At 39.0% G+C, this 21,339-nt stretch overlaps 2 protein-coding genes and 1 long non-coding RNA gene across 3 annotated transcripts; 2 read left to right on the plus strand and 1 right to left on the minus strand.

Annotated features, from left to right (window-relative positions):
* Window positions 1-6,404: 6,404 nt before the first annotated feature.
* On the minus strand, window positions 6,405-10,499 carry cebp1 (CCAAT/enhancer binding protein (C/EBP) 1). The gene is made up of 3 exons (XM_084048624.1): window positions 10,421-10,499; window positions 7,422-7,712; window positions 6,405-6,866 (listed from the first exon to the last, which is right to left on the minus strand). The coding sequence occupies exons 1-3, from the start codon at window positions 10,421-10,423 to the stop codon at window positions 6,549-6,551; spliced, it is 612 nt and encodes a 203-aa protein (XP_083904750.1). The 5' UTR covers window positions 10,424-10,499; the 3' UTR covers window positions 6,405-6,548.
* Window positions 10,500-12,976: 2,477 nt separating this feature from the next.
* ngdn (neuroguidin, EIF4E binding protein) lies at window positions 12,977-19,442 on the plus strand. The gene is made up of 11 exons (XM_084048879.1): window positions 12,977-13,002; window positions 14,097-14,156; window positions 14,702-14,773; window positions 15,035-15,172; window positions 15,325-15,409; window positions 15,833-15,885; window positions 16,206-16,326; window positions 17,839-18,013; window positions 18,542-18,695; window positions 18,971-19,034; window positions 19,189-19,442. The coding sequence occupies exons 1-11, from the start codon at window positions 12,982-12,984 to the stop codon at window positions 19,206-19,208; spliced, it is 963 nt and encodes a 320-aa protein (XP_083905005.1). The 5' UTR covers window positions 12,977-12,981; the 3' UTR covers window positions 19,209-19,442.
* Window positions 19,443-20,179: 737 nt separating this feature from the next.
* Window positions 20,180-21,091, plus strand: LOC311038923. Its single transcript, XR_014600104.1, has 3 exons — window positions 20,180-20,344; window positions 20,620-20,683; window positions 20,838-21,091. It is a non-coding gene; the product is annotated as an uncharacterized lncRNA (long non-coding RNA).
* Window positions 21,092-21,339: the final 248 nt, after the last annotated feature.

The raw sequence follows: 21,339 nt of genomic DNA on the forward strand, positions 1-21,339 counted from the left end.
GGGAGGGAAAATACATAATCATTTGTGGGTCCATGATATGAAAATATTTGAGAACCACTGGTTAAAATAATTTTAAAATTGTGAAGCAACTATACATTAGAAACAAGCCCAAAAAAACGCAACTCGCAACTACCAATATTTAGAAGCAACTTCACAGAAGAATAAGCCCAAAGTCGCTTTTAATAAGCGAACATGGCAACGCTGATAAGGAGAGGAGACGTCCCCTTTTTGTACTGCTGCACCTTAGCCTGGTGACGCAAGGTTAGCTGCACCTTGGGCTCTCTGCCACATGGTGGCGCCATGAATCACCGGCCCAGTCTCTTCTGACTCAAGATTGAAAGAGTCAGTCAAGAGTCAAAGTCTAGGCTCTAGGGCAGTGGTTCTCAACCTGTGGGTCGGGGGTCCACAAATGATTTCTGGGGTGTCGTCAGATGATGCTTAAAGTGCAACATTGGTTTCCAATCAACAGTAAAAAAAACAAAAAAAAAACAGACAACATAAGTACAAGTGTTTACAGAGTATCTGCACATTTCTAAAGTGACAATTTAATGTATTTTAAGACCTTTTTAACTTCCTCTAAAATGAAAAAAATAAGAAGAAGAAAATTAAAAAAGATCATTACTGCCTCAAACGTAACAAACTATATAAAAATGGTCAAACATTGGCCAAATTATCAAATATTACCTAAGAAAGAGGCCAACATTTTGAAAATAGCAGATCTACAATCTTTCAGATTGTAGATTTGCTATTTTTGAGGGTCACGGCCTGAAAAGGTCGAGAACTACTGGTCTAGGGCAGTGTTTCTTCTCAAACATTTTAATCTCAAGGACCCCAACAACGTACACAAACCCCCAGTAACTCTGAGAGTGTACAAATGGAACCAACCGAATTTGGTTCCATTTGTACACTCGCAGAGTTACAGAACTGTAAGTGTAAGGGTCCATTTGGAACCCCCTCCAGATAGATAGATAGATAGATAGATAGATAGATAGATAGATAGATAGATAGATAGATAGATAGATAGATAGATAGATAGATAGATAGATAGATAGATAGATAGACACACAGCCACTCATATCAGCTGAGAGATGCATACAGTATAGACTACACAGCTACAGTACGTCCTGCACAGCAGTTAAGAGTTACTGAATTTAATTACAGATACAGAGTAAGGAAAGTACTGTCAGACACAGCAATAGCGAAAGGTAAAACAATAGGAAGCACCATCAATAACAGTAATCAAAAGTATACACATACAAGTATCCTGCACTATGCAGAAAAACAACAACAACACCAGGTTACAGTCCTCATAGTATCCCACGCAAAAAAATAAAGATGTTGGTGACAAACTGACAGGTTGACACATGACAGGTTGTATCAAATGTTCATGTTCATTAATAATTAAGTCATTATGTGAGCTGTTATACTTAGGCTATTTTCAAATAGCCTAAGTATAACATAGGACTAACGTGGTTAATGTTTGTTTTATAATGTGATAATTTACATCTGCAAAGTAACTAGTAACTAAAGTTTTCAAATAATTGCAGTGGAGTAAAAGTACAATATTTGCAATATTTGTAAATTGAAATTACTCAAGTAAAGTACAAATACCTCAAAATTGTACTTAAGTACAGTACTTGAGTACATGTACTTAGTTACTTTCCACTACTGGTTCTGATCAATAACATACAGTATGTGTGAGGGAAGAGAATGGATACTGGAATTCCTTCCTATCGCTCACTCGCTCTTCAACCTCCATGTGAAGGGGGTAGGAGGGGTTGGCCCTGATGACCTCCAGCTTCCTCAGTGCACGCACCTTCGCCACATCCTCCACCCGGTCCAGTGTAACCCCAACGACAGAGCCATGCACCCTTCCTCAGTCACCAGCCTGTTCAGGCTGTGTCCACAGCCTTTATGTGAACCCCCATGCAGCAGGCAATAGGCTCTATTCACACTACACAGCAGCCATATTATGAAGACATTCACAGGTGTTACCAATGATACTAATGAAGGCTCTGTTCCATTCTGGTCAAACAGAGTCAGGGTGCTGATATTGTGCATGTTGGCCCGCTGGAAACACTCTGTTACACCAGTGGGTCTACAGTTGGGGTCCAGGGACCCTCATGGGCTTCCAAATGGCCCCTTACAGGTGTGTAACTCTGAGAGTGTACAAATGGAACCAAATGGACCCGTAACGGTCCATTTGGTTACATTTGTACACTCTCAGAGTTATGGGGGTCGTGGAAACCACTGTGCTAGACTAAATGGAACAGAGCCTTCATTAGTATCATTGGTAACATCTGTGTAGGAAGTGATAATATGGCTGCTGTGAATAGAGCCTATGACAATCCTATTACACAGGCCAAAGGACCTGACACCAGACAACAAAGTGTATTTTAAGGGGTTAATGTAATAGTTATGTGAGGGAACAGAATGGATACTGGTTCTGTTCATAGACTGTATCAAATACGTGACTCATTGGTTTCTACAGACCAATTTTGAAGCCTGTTTTTCAGTGAACTCAAATAACAGGGCTCTGATTACAGTAATAACATCTGTGTGAGTGAGGGAAGAGAATGGCTAATGGTCTCCCCTTTTCTCAGTAACAGCCATTCAATTGCCACTGTGCATGGTAGCCCACAATTAATTACGCACTGTACTTAAGACTGAGCAGCTGTAATTGAGTTTCTCACGGCCAATAAGCGGAAAATGTGAAACTACCATCATAAGGGTCAGGAGGAGGGAATAATAATGAGTTAAAGATATATACAGAACAACAGGTTTGTGTTCCCTAAACGTTGATGGTACCCTTGGATATTAGCATACTTACTGTCTGTCTGTCTGTCTGTCTGTCTGTCTGTCTGTCTGTCTGTCTGTCTGTCTGTCTGTCTGTCTGTCTGTCTGTCTGTCTGTCTGTCTGTCTGTCTCTCTTTCTTTCTTTCTTTCTTTCTTTCTTTCTTTCTTTCTCTCTCTCTCTCTCTCTCTCTCTCTCTCTCTCTCTCTCTCTCTCTCTCTCTCACACACACACACACACACACACACACACACACACACACACACACACACACACACACACACACACACACACACACACACACACACACACACACACACACACACATATATGTACATGTATATACTCATAGGCCTATATATATACATATATTTGTCATTTTCATTTACTAATTATGACTGTTCGTAAAGGAGGTGCTACGGTGTGTGAATGTGTTTGCTGTTGTGTAACTTGGTGGGGACAAGGTGAAATACTCTCTTTCTTCACTCTGTGGAGATGTCGCAGTCCTGGGGCCGCAGATTGCCCCACAGAACATCGTGGGCCATTTCAACAGACATGGTCACACAGGCGAACATCAAATGCATTTGTGTCGAAAACACAAAATCTGTTTTGTTTTTGTGCCATTGAGCCATACTGTATGTCGTTAGAGAACCAAACCACGTTTCAAATGAAACTGATATCAGAGACCGGGGAAATTTGTGACGTAATTATAGGTCTACCACACAGAATTAGATCTTTATACTCAGAGAGACAGAGATGGATGAATACATCCATGCGTAAATAGATACATATTTTACATAGCTTGGATATACAGGATGGTTTTGTTTAATTTGTCAACCATTACAGTTGTGTTTATCTAATTTAAAGAGTATAATTCAAATAGTGTCATTATAATTATCATCCTATTTCAAGCTGTTATTTTATGGGATGTAAGAGCGTATATATATGTGTGTGTGTGTGTGTGTGTGTGTGTGTGTGTGTGTGTGTGTGTGTGTGTGTGTGTGTGTGTGTGTGTGTGTGTGTGTGTGTGTGTGTGTGTGTGTGTGTGTATATATATATATATATATATACTGTATATATATTCTGTGTCTGACAGCGACAACATGATGTCCCCTCCTCTCCTCCCTTCCCCCTCTCTCTGTCCCTATCTCTGCGTCCCCTCGCTGCCATCACAGCCACAGGAAGGCCCTGGCAGGCCTAAACGCTGATACTATCTCTGGGCTCTCTTCATCTTCGTCCTATGCTGTGTTGAAATCTAACCCTATCCCACAAAAAGGGAAACCGCTGGTGCCCAACGGTCCATGGCACGATGTCCGTTTCTGTGGCTAGCCGACTTAAGGCATGTAGAATGGTCGTGGTACCACCTGGTGAGGGACACAATGGAGAACAGACTACAGACAAATGAGTTTTATATACAGTGGTGGAAAGTAACTAAGTACATTTACTTAAGTACTGCACTTAAGTACAATTTTGAGGTATTTGTACTTTCCTTGAGTATTTCCAATTTCCAATACTTTTACTTTTACTCCACTACATTTACTTGAAAACTTTAGTTACTACTTACTTTTCAGATATAAATTATGATATAATGAAACATATAGCATTAACCACTTTAAACCTATTTTATACATAGGCTATTTGAAAATAGCCGATCTATAAGCTCACAACGCGTCACAACGCGTCACAACGCGTCGCATCGCGGCGCGTTGTGAGCTTGTAGATCTGCTATTTTCAAATATTTAGTACTTTTACTTTTGGTACTTTAAGTACATTTTGATGCCAATACTTTTGTACTTTTACTCAAGTACATTTTTAATTCTGGACTTTTACTTGTAACAGAGTATTTTTACTTTGCAGCATTGGTACTTTTACTTAAGTAAAGAATTTGAGTACTTTTTCCACCACTCTATATATATATATATGATTTATAGTTTCAATCTATGAATAGAAATAATTAGGTCAAAGGAAGAGAATTAGACCCTAAAAGGGGAATTGTGCTTTCACATTTTCTTTTTTACCTTTATTCTACCACTGTAGTTTAAATGAAATACATTTTTCTATACCGGTATAGTCTTGGCATTCAAAGAATCAGTATGCTATAATCAAAGGCTAGATTCTGTCATTTGTCATGTGGCTGTTTTAGAGCAACCCATAGGATATTCATCACTAAACTGTTATAGGTTCACTCTTTAGACTTAGACAGTCCTTTGTGCTTTGTTAGTTATGAAGATGTAATACGAAGGACACGATGGTCGCTCATCTCGCTCAGCGGGCTAATTGTTCGCAAACAAACAGTCTAGTGGGTTATGCTTTTGTGTGTTCACTTGCACTTTTACTTTGTCTTGTACTATGCTAGCACTGGTCAAGGTGTATAGTGTTGTATGTTGCATAACCTATATTTATAAAAAAAGAAATTGGCCACTTTACTGATGGTGTTACTGTGATGTCTTTCCATCCATGCTGTATCTACATGGTACTTTTTTCTTTGCCCTGTAATCCCTTTTTAACTGCTGTACTGTCTTTGGCGACTGATTTGCCCCAGCAGGATCAATTAAGGTCTTATCTTATCTGATCTGATCTTATCTTAGGCAACTGTACACAGAGGCCCTTGTGTCCTAACCGTTAGATAACAGGAATAAAGAAGAGTTGGTACATGTACAATATGTAGTCTTTATTAAAGAAAACAATGGCAGTATCTCCAACATGACAACACTGGCATAAAACACCATAACACAACAAGATAATTCTTAACAAAATCATTGAAAGCTACACTACATTTATTTCAAGTAATTCCACATTTAGTAACAAGTGACAGTGTTAGATAGATAAAGGCACATAGATGCATGATCATACAGTCCTTGCCAAACCACAGACAGGCTATTGTGTAATCCTCATTGAGCAACTCTTACCATAACTTCTACAGAAAAATGACAAGACGTGTAGATAAGGATGGAATCTTTTTTCAATCTCACCCAATAATAAATCTATTACAGTAAAGCAATTACTTATTTTTTTCCCTTCCCTTTGGCATATGGAAATTTTGTATTTGTTACATGAACTGAGTAAAGTGAGGAGGAGGATTCAATATGGGCCCCAAAACAGATTTAAATGCTTGTGTACATTTTCTGAACAAGAGTTCAAATCTGCTTTTTCTATATTTTTGACCCGCTGTTTCCACTTCGTCTTCTGAGTGTATGGAAACCATTTATTTTACAGTACATCACCAGTGTAATAGTCGCAGGGCTGGAAAACAATATCCAGCCCTGCGACTATTTCAACTCTTGTTTAAATGTCACCTGAGGATATACATGGGGTGAAGTTTCTATCATGGCACTTTAACAACTGCCATTAATCACTTGAACCCTAGCATCCCTATGGGGGGACATTCGCCAAAAATAGCAGATGTACAAGCTCACAACACGTCTTAACCGGACGTGTTGTGAGCTTGTAGATTGGCTATTTTTGGCAAAGAGATTTCCCCAGCAAAATGATGGAGAGTTGTTAACCATATGGACCCTTATTAAATCATTAACTCTTGAGAGTGTAAAATGAAACTAAATGGACCATTTACGGGTCCATTTGGTTTCATTTTACGCTCTCAAGAGTTAAATTATTATTGTTAAACATTTGTTTATTTTGGTTCAAATGGTGGTCCGTGGCTCAAATACCGAATAAATAATGGACCTCGATATGAAACGGGTTGAAAACCACAGGTATAGAGGGTGTAAGTGGTTAGCCTGGTTCTACATTCAGCTCAGCAGCCAGCCTGCCCGGTAGCTCCGTCTTCCTTGACCTGTAAGTGGCGCTGCGAGAGGATGTGTTTGAGTGTGTCCAGCTCCTGTGTTAGCTGTCCTATCCGTATCTGCAGCCTCTGGTTCTCCTCCTGGAGCTGTGTGGCCCTCTGCTGGGTCAGCACGATGCGCCGGCGGGCCTTGTCCCGGCTCTTTCTCACGGCGACGTTGTTCCTCTCGCGTCGCATGCGGTACTCCATGCTGTCCTTGCTGAGGGACCTCTTTGTCACCGGGGGGCGCAGAGGCATGGGGGGCGACGGCAGGACGAAGTGAGAGAAATCCTGGGGTCAGAATCAGAAATGGACAGAAATTAGGTTTATTCACCGCCAAGCGCACACGTGCACGCGCACACACACCACCCTTACTCCAAAAAAACAAGATGACAACTCAGTCTGTACAGAGGCAACGTCATTTCAGAAAACACTCGAGGGACACAAGAAAAGCTACCACTTTTCAATAGCGAAAATAATCCATCTATAATCTGGCGTTCGATTTTCGCTGTTTAAAAATATATATAGGCTACTGTGGTGTGGATTGAGATGCAATATCTGATAAATCTAAATAAAAACGTTCAGAGAGAATATGCATGAAATAACTGAATTTGAGGCTAAATGCAAACGCTAGTGAGTGGAAATGATCATCTTCTGCGACTCCAAATGACGGCCCTGAGTCTGTCACTGGAATCCCCTGCAGTGTGTCCATCAGATCAGACCCATAAGCAAGAGTGTGAGGAGTCATTATTCATGGCCAACTTGGTATAGATGTCGAGCCCTGTTGCTTTCATACTCTATATCTCCATCTCTCTTTCTAAGTAGACATAAGACACACACACAAACCTGCTGGGCTGTGGCCTGGTTCTGGTGATGGTTGGTGCCCATTGTGTTATTGAGACAAGACGGCGGGTAGGAGAGGTACGACAGGCCTGTCATCTGCTCGGCCATTCTGTCTCCACCACTACCTCTGACCAGTCCTTGAGACTGGCTGTACGCCATCATGTCCATCTGTGTGATCTGACCGGCCGATACAGCTGGGTTGGAGGAGATGGGGTTCAGAGCCTGGTTGTGAACTTGCCCTGGATAGGGACTGTTCCATTCCTGGATGACAGTGGACGTCCTGGAGTCAGACATCTGTGTGTGGAGTTCAGAATCACAATTAGGATCTCTCTAACCACTTAGACCCTAAATGCTTCCATTCAGTGGTGGAAAAAGTACTCAAATGTTTTACTTACGTGAAAGTATCAATACTGCAATGTAGAAGTAGTCAAAGTACCAAAAGTAAAAGTACTAAAATGTTTGAAAATAGCAGATCTACAAGCTCACAACGCGTCGTGTTGTGAGCTTTATAAAATAGAGCTGAAGTGGTTAATGTATGTTTTATAATGTAATAATTTATATCTGCAAAGTAACTAGTAACTTAAGTTTTCAAATAATTGTAGTGGAGTAAAAGTACAATATTTGCCTCTGAGATGTAGTGGAGTAGAAGTAAAAGCATAGACAATTGGAAATACTCCAGTAAAGTAAAAGTACCTCAAAATTGTACTTAAGTACAGTACTTGAGTAAATGTACTTAGTTACTTTACACCACTGCTTCCATTGACCCAGGTCAATGGTATAGACCCCCCCCCCCTTCAGGAGTCTATACTTAAGATAGACAGATAGATAGCTTTATAGTCATTCAGCAATATAAAATGCATGATTGATCAAAATTCTGTTCCACTGGCTTACTAAAATCCAAAACTACTCCTATATAAAATACTAAAAACACCACTAATAAAAAAAACAGTCAGTTCTTGTCCCTCTCCTTTTTTCACTCTACACAAAATCTCTTTGCCGAAAATAGACGATCTACAAGCCCACAAGCGCCACGCCGTGACACGTTGCAGGCTTGTAGACCGGCAATTTTCACAGAATATTCACATATTTTTGCTGAATGTTCACCTATTATGACATGCCCAGAATCGGGACGCTAGGGTTCATGTGGTTAATTGCTCTTATTAAATCACCTTAATTACAATTTGATTGAAATAAATGTGCAAGAGCCCTCTTGTATTGATAACCTACACATTTTCTATTCACACGACGGCCATGTTTCTATGAAGTCAATGAAAGTAGCCACCCCGGGTGGCGGCACTTTCAATGTTAAATTCCAATATGGCCGCCGTGTGAATATGGTCTATAGGCTCTATGCACAGCAGCCATATTATCACTTATTACCAATGATACTAATGAAGGCTCTGTTCCATTTAGTGTAGCACAGTGGTTCTCAGATATTTCAATTTCCACGACCCCAATAACTCTGAGAGTGTACAAATGGAACCAAATGGACCCTTATGGGTCCATTTGGTTCTATTTGTACACTCTCAGAGTTACACACCCGTAAAGGGCCATTTCGGAGTGTTTCCAGTGAGCCAACATGCACAATATCAGCACCCTGACTCTGTCTGACCAGAATGGAACAGAGCCTTCATTAGTATCAATGGTAACACCTGTGAATGTCTTACAATATGGCTGCTCTGCATAGAGCCTATTACTGTTACACATGGTGCAAAAAGAGACCTCACAGTGCATAGACAGAACAGGACATGGACTGTATACGGTCGCTGTCAGACAGAAATCTGTATCTCCATTTTTCATCTGTTCAAGTTTTTCCTAAATAAATGCACTATTTCATACTTTGTCGTGTAACAGTGTCATACAAAAGTGGTGAAGAACAGATAATCTACAAGCTCACAACACGTAGAAAACGTCACGTGTCGTGAGCTTGTATATCTGCTGTTTTGCTAAGAATGTTGAACATTTTCACCTATAATGGCATGCCCAAAATAGGGACGCCAGGCTGAACGTGGTTATGTCTCTCTGTGGGTTTTATAAATATGTAACCAATGAAAAGTATTAACAAGAGCTTGTGACTAAATAATAACTACATTGGATCTTTTTCTCCATTTCCTGAAAAGTAACGGTTTGGGACATATGAGGTTTCTGCCAAACAGCAACAATATACAACAGAAAGATAAAGATAAGGAGGAGCTCTTAATATGGTTTGAATCTGACTTAAGCACTATGTGACCTTTCATAGCAGAGCTGTTGTCTCTTTCAAAATTCAATATTTTTTTAAGTATAAGAAAGTACAATTCTTTGGGTTTCAGCTCCTCAAAAAAATAATAGTTGTAAAAATAGTGTTCAAATGTAACACAATAACAACTGTACAAGTTTCTTTCCAACTATTGGCTGGTTTAATTCATATATATTTTATAGTGACTGTCAAACCCATAACCACAATAAGTAGCCTATCAAATTGACCTGTAGATTACATTGTGTTGCAGTTAAATTCTTAGGCTATACTGTAGATATTGTCAGTGGTTGAGGTATATTTACTTTACTTGAGTGTTTCCAATTTTCAGTACTTTTACTTCTACTCATCTCAGAGGCAAATATTGTACTTTTTACTTGAATTATTTGAAATCTTTAGTTACTAGTTACTTAGATTTGAATTATCATTACAAAACATACATTAACCACTTCAGCCGAATATTTAAACTTTGGCTACTTGAAAATAGCAGATCCACAAGCTCACAACGTGTGATGTGTTGTGAACTTGTAGATCTGCTCTTTTCAAAAGATTTTAATACATTTTATACATATTCTGCATAATGAGTACTTTCTACTTTTGGTTCTTCAAGTACATTTTGATACCGATACTTTTTAACTCAAGTACATTTTTTATTCCGGGCTTTAACTTGTAACAGAGTATTTTCTTAAGTAAAACAATTGAGTACTTTTCCCACCACTGGATATTGTAATATTAGATAAATAAAATGTATTCTGAATTGACTTACCATGATGACTTCCCCTCTGTGCACTACCAACAATATAATAGTAGCCTACTGAATGTTCCTCCAAGTTCCTCTATCTGCTGTCTGACTTGAAATGAGCTGAGGAGAAAGAGAGAGACAGGTAGGCTCCTGTGATGATGCTCCCCATGCCATCACTTCCTCAAACAGAACACACACCACTGGTGGAAAAAGTACTCACATGTTTTACTTAAGTAAAAGTATCAATAACGCAATGTAGAAGAAGTCAGTTACAAGTGAAAGTCCAGTGTTCAAAATGTACTCGAAAAGTACCAAAAGTAGAAAGTACTCATTATGCAGAATGTCCCATTTCGCAAGTTTTCAAATGTATAAAATGTATGCAAATCTTTTGAAAATAGCAGATCTACAAGCACACAACGTGTTGCAAGCTTGTAGATCTGCTATTTTCAACTGGCCTATAAATGTAGGCTATATAGGGCTAAAGTGGGTAACGTATGTTTTGTAATAATAATCAAAATCCACAACTTCACTACTTACTAAAGTTTTCAAATAATTGTATTGGAGTAAAAGACAATAGTTGTCTCTGAGATGTAGTGGAGTAGAAGAAAAAAGACTGAAAATTGGAAATAGCAAAGTAAAAATACCTCAAAGTCGTACTTAAAGTACAGTAGTCCTACTTGAGTAATGTAGTTACTTACACCACTGGAGGAAAGGCAGGATGAGGTCCGGGGACCCCCAGGGGTCCTTGAGGGGGTTCCAGGGGGTCTTAATGCGCTGTGAGCTTGTACCCCCCCCCCCCCCCCCCCCCCCCCCGTTTTTCTTGAAAAAAATGTGAAAAATTAGGAATGTTATAGCCTACATTCAGGGGTCTTCAACAGATCTACAAGCTCGTTGAGAGCTTGTAGATCTGCTATTTTTGGCAAAGAGTTATAGGCGTAGCAGGAAAAGTTGATCTGAAACACAATGTTATACAATATAGAGGGGGTCCCTGCTGCATCTCTCTCTCAGGTAGGGGGTCCTTGGCCTGAAAACGTTGAAGACCCCTGGCTTACATATTAAATTGAGCGGGTAGATGACCACTGGTGTTGGAGAGTAGTGTAGTAGCATTGGATAAAGACTATCATAGATGTATTTTTTCATCTAGTCTGACTAGATGTACAATCAGACGCGTCGCTAGGTCTCTACTAGGTCGGGGGCTTAGCCCCGCAGGCAACGGGCACATGCATGTGCGCGATTTTTTCCGCGGATTTCGCGGATTAGGGTGCTTTTTTCCCCGTTTTTTGTTACTTTATTTCGGTTTTAGGGTTAGGGGTAGGGTTAGGTTAGGGTGATAGATATATAATTCCAAAAAAAAAAAAAAACTTTTAATTTTTTAATTTTTCATTTTTTTTTATTGGTGGCTTTGGACAAAACATTGGTGGCTATAGCCACCGAAGCCCACCCCTAACGACGCCACTGTGTACAATACAATAAAATAAAGTGCTGACCATGTAGCCACGGATGTTAACTCGACATTAGGAACACGTGTGCACTGACACTATATTAGCCCGTGTTTTTCCAATAGATATGTGTTGTAATCCCGTCTGTGTCGGATTCTGTCGGAAATTCCCTGTATTCCTCAATGGGCGGTAGTGACGACGCGCATCCGGTGAAAGCCGGTATTACACTCAATGTAAACCAGGAAGTAAACGAGGGGGTGTGGAAATGGCGTTCGGCCACAAACGGGATTAAAACACATATCTATTTAAAAATACGGACTAATACATTGCACAAAGATTCCGAACGCCGAGTTAATGTCCGGTACTACCGGGTAAGCACCTTATATTATGTATTTGTACGTGTTCGGAGATATACAGATCTTACGGGCGGATGTCCAGTGACAATTGGGGGGTACGTAAAGCCCAAGACGATCATAAATATGCAAATGTGAAAAAAAACATAAAATACATCTATGATGATAGTCTTGATCCAAGGCTAGTGAAGGCTAATTAAACAAATAGTTGAACTACATTTAGCTGGTTCAAGGGCCTACATTATATATCTATTTGCATATAAGTGCTTCAAATTGTGACGCAACGCGTCGTGAGCTTGTAGATCGGCTATTTTCAGAACGCGACAGAGCCAGCGTTGCCATGTCCGCTTATTATAAGCAACTTTGTGCTTGTTTTTCTGTAAAGTAAAGTTGCTTGCAAATATTGGTTAGTTGCGGGTTGCGTTTTTTTGGCCTTGTTTCTTAAGTGTAGTTGCTTATTTAGGCTTGTTTTTTTGTTTGTTTTTAAGTGAGCATTTGTGTCGAATGTTTCAGAAATATTCCAAATATTCCACATTTTATTGCAAGGGTTTTTGAAAATAGCAGATCTACAAGCTCTATCTAGCATATCTATCTAGCTGTAAACTTGTAGATTGTATGACTATTTTCAAATAGCCGACATAGCTAGGTTTAATTCAAGTGCTCATGTGTCCTAAGTTGCTTTTTTTTGGGCTTGTTTTGGTAGACCTAGTTGCTTATTTCTCTGACAAAGTATGGCAACAGTGCCATCGTCCCCCTGCGGCTTCCGTACTGAACACACGAGCGTGACTTCAAAATGGCCGCCTCCATAGACAGCGTGAGTGAACCTTTAATGAAAAAAAATGTATTAAATGTAATCATTTAAGATTGATCTGAGATACCAGATCAATTACTATATTTTTCGCGTTCGCGAGTTTATTTTGAATATGTTTGTGTTAATGTTTTATTATACTAAAGGACGTGTTACTGAGCCTGTTGTTAGCCCACCGTTAGCCTTGTTTTCTTCAATATGGTCTATGCACAGCAGCCATATTATTACTTCCTTCACAGGTGTTACCAATGATACTAATGAAGGTTCTGTTCCATTTAGTGTAGCACAGTGGTTTCCACAACCCCCATAACTCTGAGAGTGTACAAATGGAACCAAATGGACCCGTTACACACCTGTAAGGGGCCATTTGGAAGGTTTCCAGTGAGCCAACATGCACAACATCAGCACCCTGACTCTGTTTGACCAGAATGGAACAGAGCCTTCATTAGTATCATTGGTAACACCTGTGAATGTCTTCATAATATGGCTGCTGTGAATAGAGCCTATTACAGTGGTGGGAAATCATAGCGTTTCCATTTAGTTTGCCACATTAATGTTTGCAGTGGTGGAAAAAGTACAACTTTTTTTAAAAAAAAGTAAAAGTATCAATACTGCAATGTAGAAATACTCTGTTACAAGAAAAAAAACGGTATTCAAAAAAGTACAAAAGTTTTGGTATCAAAATGCACTTAAAGTACCTAAAGCAAGAAAGTACTCATTATTTAGACTGTATAAATGTATACAAATCTTTTGAAAGTAGCAGATCTACAAGCTCACGAACGCATTGTGAGCTTGTAGATCGGCTATTTTCAAATGGCCGAAATGTATATAGGGCTGAAGTGGTTAATGTATGTTTTGTAATAATAATCAACATTGACAAAGTAACTAGTAACTAAAGTTGTCAAATAATTTTTGTGGAGTAAAATAATATGAAATTATTAAATATTAAATATTTGCCTCTGAGATGTAGTGGAGTAGAAGTAAAATACTGTAAATACTCCAGTAAAGCAAAAAATACCTCAAAATTGTACTTAAGTACAGTACTTTAGTACACTGCCATTTAGTTTGCCACATTATTAATGTTTGTTTATTTTCCACAGGATCTAATTGACAGTGATTTGCCTAAAGCCGTAAATCTATTAAACAATCTCACAGAACAGGTAATGTGTGGGTGTGGTTTTTATAATTTTTCAGTATCCCCCAAAAAGTATTACACTAAACGATGTGTACACCATAGGCTTACTGTGGATTAGGTCTTTCTTTATTAAGTATAATAGAAGTATAATATTGGGAGAAACAGAATAATGGAGTCAGACTGAGTGCAAATGTTCCAAGTAGTCCCTGGAACGAACATATTTAACTCAAATCTTTGCTTCAGAAGCAAAGATTTGAGTTAAATATGTTCGCTTTAAAGAATATATATTCAAAGATTTGCACAAACTGTCATGATTTTTCAAAAATAGCATATCTACAAGCTCGTAGCACGGCACGAAGTGACTCGCTATGAGGTTGTATATCTGCAATGTTTAATAGCCAAAGTATAAAAGAATCCTTTTTAGCTCAAATCTGAAATTACACAGATGCTTTCCCAGTTTTAATGGGTTAAAATCTTGTATCTCAGTGGGATTTTTACCTGTATAAATACAGGGGGGTTGTTTGAATTATTGTATGATGACTTGACTGACTGTTATACATCGCCTCTTAGGTCGTTTCAGTTACAGCTCATGTCCGTGAGCTACTAAAGAAGGTCCAAGATGGAGCATTTAGGACGACAAAGGTGAGGGAACCATTTGTCAGAAGACATTCTTCAATGGAATGAAACTTTGAATCAGATTAGAGTGTGTATTTAGAGAGTGTGAGTCTGAGTGAGTCTGTATCAAATTCGTTTTGTAAAGTACTTGTGCGATTAGCAACTTCAACTACGGTATCACTGTCATTGTCCAGTAAAGCCCACTTTATGAAATGTCTGTAAAATTCTACTTGACTTAATCTGAATGCATTTCTGTCACCCCCTCTCATTTTCTTCTCTCTGCCTCAGGGTTTGTCTTTTCTGGATCTTAGGTACCACCTCCTGCTGTTCTACCTGCAAGACCTCACTCACCTCATCAGCATCAAAACAGAAGGAGGCAAAATCAAGGAGAGTGGAGCCCTGGACAGACTTGTCACCATTAGAACGGTGAGATTTCCTGCGTAGTTCTCTTATCTCTCTCTTATTACAGGCTCACTAGAGAAACCTTTCACTTCATTTCCATTGCAGTTGTTACGATAGAGTTATGAATGTACAATTTAGATCAAAATCATTAAACGAATCATGTCTCTTGTTTCCAGGTGCTGGAGAAGTTGCGGCCCCTCGATCACAAGCTGAAATATCAGATTGATAAACTGGTGCGCACAGCTATTACTGGCAGCCTAGGTGAGTTGAAGATAGAACATCAATTCATCATTAAAACACTGTTGTGTGTGTGTGTGTGTGTGTGTGTGTGTGTGTGTGTATGTGTATATATGTATGTATATATATATATATATATATATATATATATATATATATATATACATAATATCATTCAAAAAGTGAAACTTTCATATATTCCAGAATCATTGTGCATAAAGTGAAATATTTGAAACCTTTATCTGTTTTAATCTTGATGATTATTGCATACAACTCATAAAAATCTAAAATCCATATCAAAATATTTGAATATTACATGATATAATATTACACTCAAAAAATATATATAATACAGAAATGTCGACCATCTGAAAAGTATGTTAATTTATGCACTCAATACTTGGTCTGAGCTACTTTTGAATTTATTTTCCCTTTTCAATACATTAGCTGAAAACGACCCACTGCAGCTGCGTCCTAATCCTGAGAACCTTATCAGCAAAGTAAGATTCTGCCTTTTTACTTTCGATTATATCTCATACTGTAACTGTTAGGTTTCTGTTTCAACTATCAGGCTTTTGTGGGTTTTGGTTGTAATTCATTCTACATAATTATTTTTGCACAGGCTACTTTATTCAGGAAATTGTTAATGGCCGATTCTAAAAATAGTGTTTAAATGTTTCATTGTCATTCCTCTATTTTTAAAGATTCTATCAAAGTCAGGGTGCCATTATTAATTCTTGACGTAGCAGCTCAACGTCACTGCATGACTTTGAAAGTTATACAGGCCGTTAATGTCTCCTTTGCTGTGTCAATCTCACAGCTCAGTGAATCGGAAGAGTCTGAAGAGGATGAAGATGGGAACCAGCCAGCCTCTAAGAAGACGCCTGCACCCTCTAGTGGCAGGAAATATGTACCGCCGAGGATTGCCCCAATGCACTATGGTAATGTCTGCATTACAATGCAATTAATTTTCTGGTGCCCTTCTCAGAATGTCTGATCTGGATAATCCTATGGGTTTGAAATTGAGCCACCATTGTTTCATTCAGCAGTGACAGCTGCTGTGGTGATGGTCCTCTCACACTGCTGCTGGAGACGGATCCAGAACACTGCCGTTTTGGTTCTCCAGTGGGATCTTTGTGCACATACTTTATACTCTTTTTCTGCTCGCCTGTATATTGCTTGACACATTTCCGTTACGTTGTGGACACCCACGTCAGTGTTTCCCCTACCATTAACCTTGGAGGGGGACCTCCCCAAGGCAAAATTGTATTTCACAAAGCGGGATTAGAAAGTCGGCCAGATTGTGTAAACGATAGTTTCCTGGCAATACTGACATATCTGTGAAACAAAATAGAAAAAACGTGGGTTTACGATTTAATCACATGATTGCTAATATAAAATATTACCTAGCTCACCTGATAATAGGCTCTATTCACAGCAGCCATATTATGAAAACATTCACAGGTGTTACCAATGATACTAATGAAGGCTCTGTTCCATTCTGGTCAAACAGAGTCAGGGTGCTGATATTGTGCATGTTGGCTCACTGGAAACACTCTGTTACACCAGTGGGTCTACAGTTGGGGTCCAGGGACCCTCATGGGCTTCCAAATGGCCCCTTACAGGTGTGTAACTCTGAGAGTGTACAAATGGAACCAAATGGACAGGTTCCATTTGTACACTCTCAGAGTTATGGGGGTCGTGGAAACCACTGTGCTAAATGGAACAGAGCCTTCATTAGTATCATTGGTAACACCTGTGAAGGAAGTGATAATATGGCTGCTGTGCATAGAGCCTATCCTGCTTTGTGAAATAAATGGGAGTGTAAATGGTGCATTCATATAGCGTCTTTATCCAAAGTGCATTACATTCACCCATTCATTCACACATCGAGGGTGGAAGAAACCATGTAAGGCACCAACCTGCGCACCGGGAGCAGTTGGGGGTTCTGTGTCTTGCTCAAGGACACTTTGACAGATTTGACACTAACCCGGGGGGGCTGGGATCTACCTGGTAACCTTCCGTTTCCAAAGTAGCCACTTGGGAAACGAGTGGCCACAGCATTGGCACCGAGTCCAGAGCCACTGCTGCCATGGCCTGTGAAATACTTCTCAGATATTGATTTGACAAGCATTTCAGTTCAATCTGTCATCAGGCTTATGGTTCATTCATTATATTTGTAACATAAACAAATGTTAAACATTACTGCAACAATCCAATATAAAAATGTGAAGACCAAAGTAGCAAGTGAAATAGATTTGTGGATTCTCAGTAGCTCAGCGCATGTCATTCGTTTCCTTAAGTCATATTAAACACTGAAAATGTAAATGTAATGTTTGCAGTAGTTGTGATCAAAAATAAACCCCAAAATTGGTTTCAAAAATCTGTGCCCCCCCCCCCATTGGCTTCTAGCCCAGGCACACCCATTCATTCATTCTCTCCTCTCCGCCCAGACGGTGACCTAACGGAAGCGGACAAGAAGAAGGAGCAGGTGGACAGGCAGCGTCGGGTGGCATTGCGGAGCTCCCTCATCCAGGAGCTGAGACAGCAGTACAGCGATGCCCCCGAGGAGATCAGGGACAGGCGTGACTTCCAGACTGACAAGGAGAGCCGTGATGACCAGCACAGGTGCCATTTTTAATTTGTAGACCACCTCTGAAGTGTTGGATCCGACCCTGTTCTATTAGACAAACCAATAGGGTTGATTTTGGTCATTCAATTGATTTAGTAATATATATATATATATATATATATATATATATATATATATATATATATATATATATATATATATATATATATATATATATATATATATATATATATATATATATATATATATATATATATATATAAGCGCAATGTAGTAAACTGTAAAGGTATGTTATAATCACATTCAAGATTTCATGCGTTACATCTTCGTGCACTAGAGTAAAATTCTTTGGTTTCAGTTCCTCAAAACTGTAGCAACATTAACAAAAGAAATGATTTAGAAATACAACAGGTAGTAATGTAAGAAATAGCTGAGTGTGTATAGTAATCATAGCACACTAAAAACAAACGGCACCACATGAATAATACTTTATTAGGCACTCTGTCATTTCCATTTGTTCCAGCGGTATGACCTGAGCTATAATGATCTTTGCCTCTTCACAGGAAAAAGTATGAGGAGTCGATGATGATTCGTCTGAACATGCCCAAGAGTCAGAAGACCGCTAAGAAGAGAGGCTTGATGGGAATGTCCAGTCAGCTCAATGCCATCACACACTTCAGTGACATCACAGCCCTGACGGGTGGTGAGGGAGGACAGGTGAGTTGAGCCAATCAGCTGCACAGGCTGACGCTAACTAGCTGTTGATTAGTGTTGGGATCCGGAACCAGAGAAACCAAATCCAACATTGATGAACCGGAATCGGTTCCATCACACTTGGAGCGGTTTCTGGAACCGGTTTTATTACACATTTCATTCCATTTGTACTTGGTAAACTAGCGCTCGAAGGGTCCCAGTGTGCACATCTTCTGATTTATGTGTAGTTTGTATGATGACACAGTATTATTTTGACAACATGCTGAATGTCTCTGCAGGATGGGGATAATCCCCGTTCCAAGAAAAAGAAGCAACCCATGAAGAAGAAAACCAAACGGAAAGGTGATTACAAAATCTAAACTGTAAACACATTGCTGCTCAGTGCTCACTATTATTTACCAGACCTTCATGGTCGAATGTGTATTTGTGTATTTTGTGTAAATACACTTATCAGCTTGTTGAAGTTAATAATCATCCCCTGTTCTGTCCTTTTCAGCTTTCAAGAAAGGCAGATAGAAATAAAAACCACTGATGCTGGGGGGAGACGGAAGACAAAGAAAACAGCATTAGATTATACAAAATATAATTGTATTGGTTTTTTATTAAAAAGTGAAAAAGCAAGTTCTAGAATTGTTTTCCCAGGGGTATTTGAAATGGGTGTTGTTTGTATTTCTATTGTTTTGGGAAATAGCAAAACAAAGTAAAAATTACAATATGGAGACTAATGAATAAAATATTTTCTGGAATGTCTTAATTTGTGTGACATGTTATTTAAACATAGCTTAGTAATGTCTTCATACATCACTTATTGATCACAGGTGCTTTACTTTATATTGTATTGGAAATGTCAAAATGCCAATCAGCGGACCAATGTAATGCTCAGCTGCGATGGAAGTATAGTCAGTACTACTATAATGACTATCCATGTTGCTTACTAATTGGTGGTGGTGGGGTAATATTTTTTATATAAATAAATTTACTACGCTAGTACGAAAAGTCCAAACATAACTCAAGGAAATGTATTTCAATTAAAAAAAAACAGTTCAAACATTGGTGTGTGTGGGAGTAAAACTATGATAGTGAATGCATGAGAAATTAGCTTTGCGGCATAGGACAAAGATTTATTTTGAGTCTGACATTTCGGACTATAAAATAAGTCTTGGTCCAAGGCTACATGAGATATGTTGTGGACATGTTGAAGGGTGCACAAACCAAAACGCAGAACAGTCAATGTCGTCTGTAGAAGGGAAGAGGGAGATCTTCGTGCACTAGAGTAAAATTCTTTGGTTTCAGTTCCTCAAAACTGTAGCAACATTAACAAAAGAAATGATTTAGAAATACAACAGGTAGTAATGTAAGAAATAGCTGAGTGTGTATAGTAATCATAGCACACTAAAAACAAACGGCACCACATGAATAATACTTTATTAGGCACTCTGTCATTTCCATTTGTTCCAGCGGTATGACCTGAGCTATAATGATCTTTGCCTCTTCACAGGAAAAAGTATGAGGAGTCGATGATGATTCGTCTGAACATGCCCAAGAGTCAGAAGACCGCTAAGAAGAGAGGCTTGATGGGAATGTCCAGTCAGCTCAATGCCATCACACACTTCAGTGACATCACAGCCCTGACGGGTGGTGAGGGAGGACAGGTGAGTTGAGCCAATCAGCTGCACAGGCTGACGCTAACTAGCTGTTGATTAGTGTTGGGATCCGGAACCAGAGAAACCAAATCCAACATTGATGAACCGGAATCGGTTCCATCACACTTGGAGCGGTTTCTGGAACCGGTTTTATTACACATTTCATTCCATTTGTACTTGGTAAACTAGCGCTCGAAGGGTCCCAGTGTGCACATCTTCTGATTTATGTGTAGTTTGTATGATGACACAGTATTATTTTGACAACATGCTGAATGTCTCTGCAGGATGGGGATAATCCCCGTTCCAAGAAAAAGAAGCAACCCATGAAGAAGAAAACCAAACGGAAAGGTGATTACAAAATCTAAACTGTAAACACATTGCTGCTCAGTGCTCACTATTATTTACCAGACCTTCATGGTCGAATGTGTATTTGTGTATTTTGTGTAAATACACTTATCAGCTTGTTGAAGTTAATAATCATCCCCTGTTCTGTCCTTTTCAGCTTTCAAGAAAGGCAGATAGAAATAAAAACCACTGATGCTGGGGGGAGACGGAAGACAAAGAAAACAGCATTAGATTATACAAAATATAATTGTATTGGTTTTTTATTAAAAAGTGAAAAAGCAAGTTCTAGAATTGTTTTCCCAGGGGTATTTGAAATGGGTGTTGTTTGTATTTCTATTGTTTTGGGAAATAGCAAAACAAAGTAAAAATTACAATATGGAGACTAATGAATAAAATATTTTCTGGAATGTCTTAATTTGTGTGACATGTTATTTAAACATAGCTTAGTAATGTCTTCATACATCACTTATTGATCACAGGTGCTTTACTTTATATTGTATTGGAAATGTCAAAATGCCAATCAGCGGACCAATGTAATGCTCAGCTGCGATGGAAGTATAGTCAGTACTACTATAATGACTATCCATGTTGCTTACTAATTGGTGGTGGTGGGGTAATATTTTTTATATAAATAAATTTACTACGCTAGTACGAAAAGT

This window comes from Gymnoscopelus microlampas, assembly GCF_963454915.1.
Source record: "Gymnoscopelus microlampas genome assembly, chromosome: 22".
Classification (NCBI taxonomy): domain Eukaryota; kingdom Metazoa; phylum Chordata; class Actinopteri; order Myctophiformes; family Myctophidae; genus Gymnoscopelus; species Gymnoscopelus microlampas.

Excerpts from the sequence above, each read along its gene's own strand:
- ngdn (XM_084048879.1), top strand. The coding sequence starts at position 12,982 with ATGGCCGCCTCCATAGACAGC. Across the intron at positions 14,157-14,701 it reads TAAACAATCTCACAGAACAG|GTCGTTTCAGTTACAGCTCA; the intron begins GTAATGTGTGGG and ends ATCGCCTCTTAG. Across the intron at positions 14,774-15,034 it reads GAGCATTTAGGACGACAAAG|GGTTTGTCTTTTCTGGATCT; the intron begins GTGAGGGAACCA and ends TCTCTGCCTCAG.
- cebp1 (XM_084048624.1), bottom strand. Across the intron at positions 6,867-7,421 it reads ACCAGGCCACAGCCCAGCAG|GATTTCTCTCACTTCGTCCT; the intron begins GTTTGTGTGTGT and ends TTCTGACCCCAG.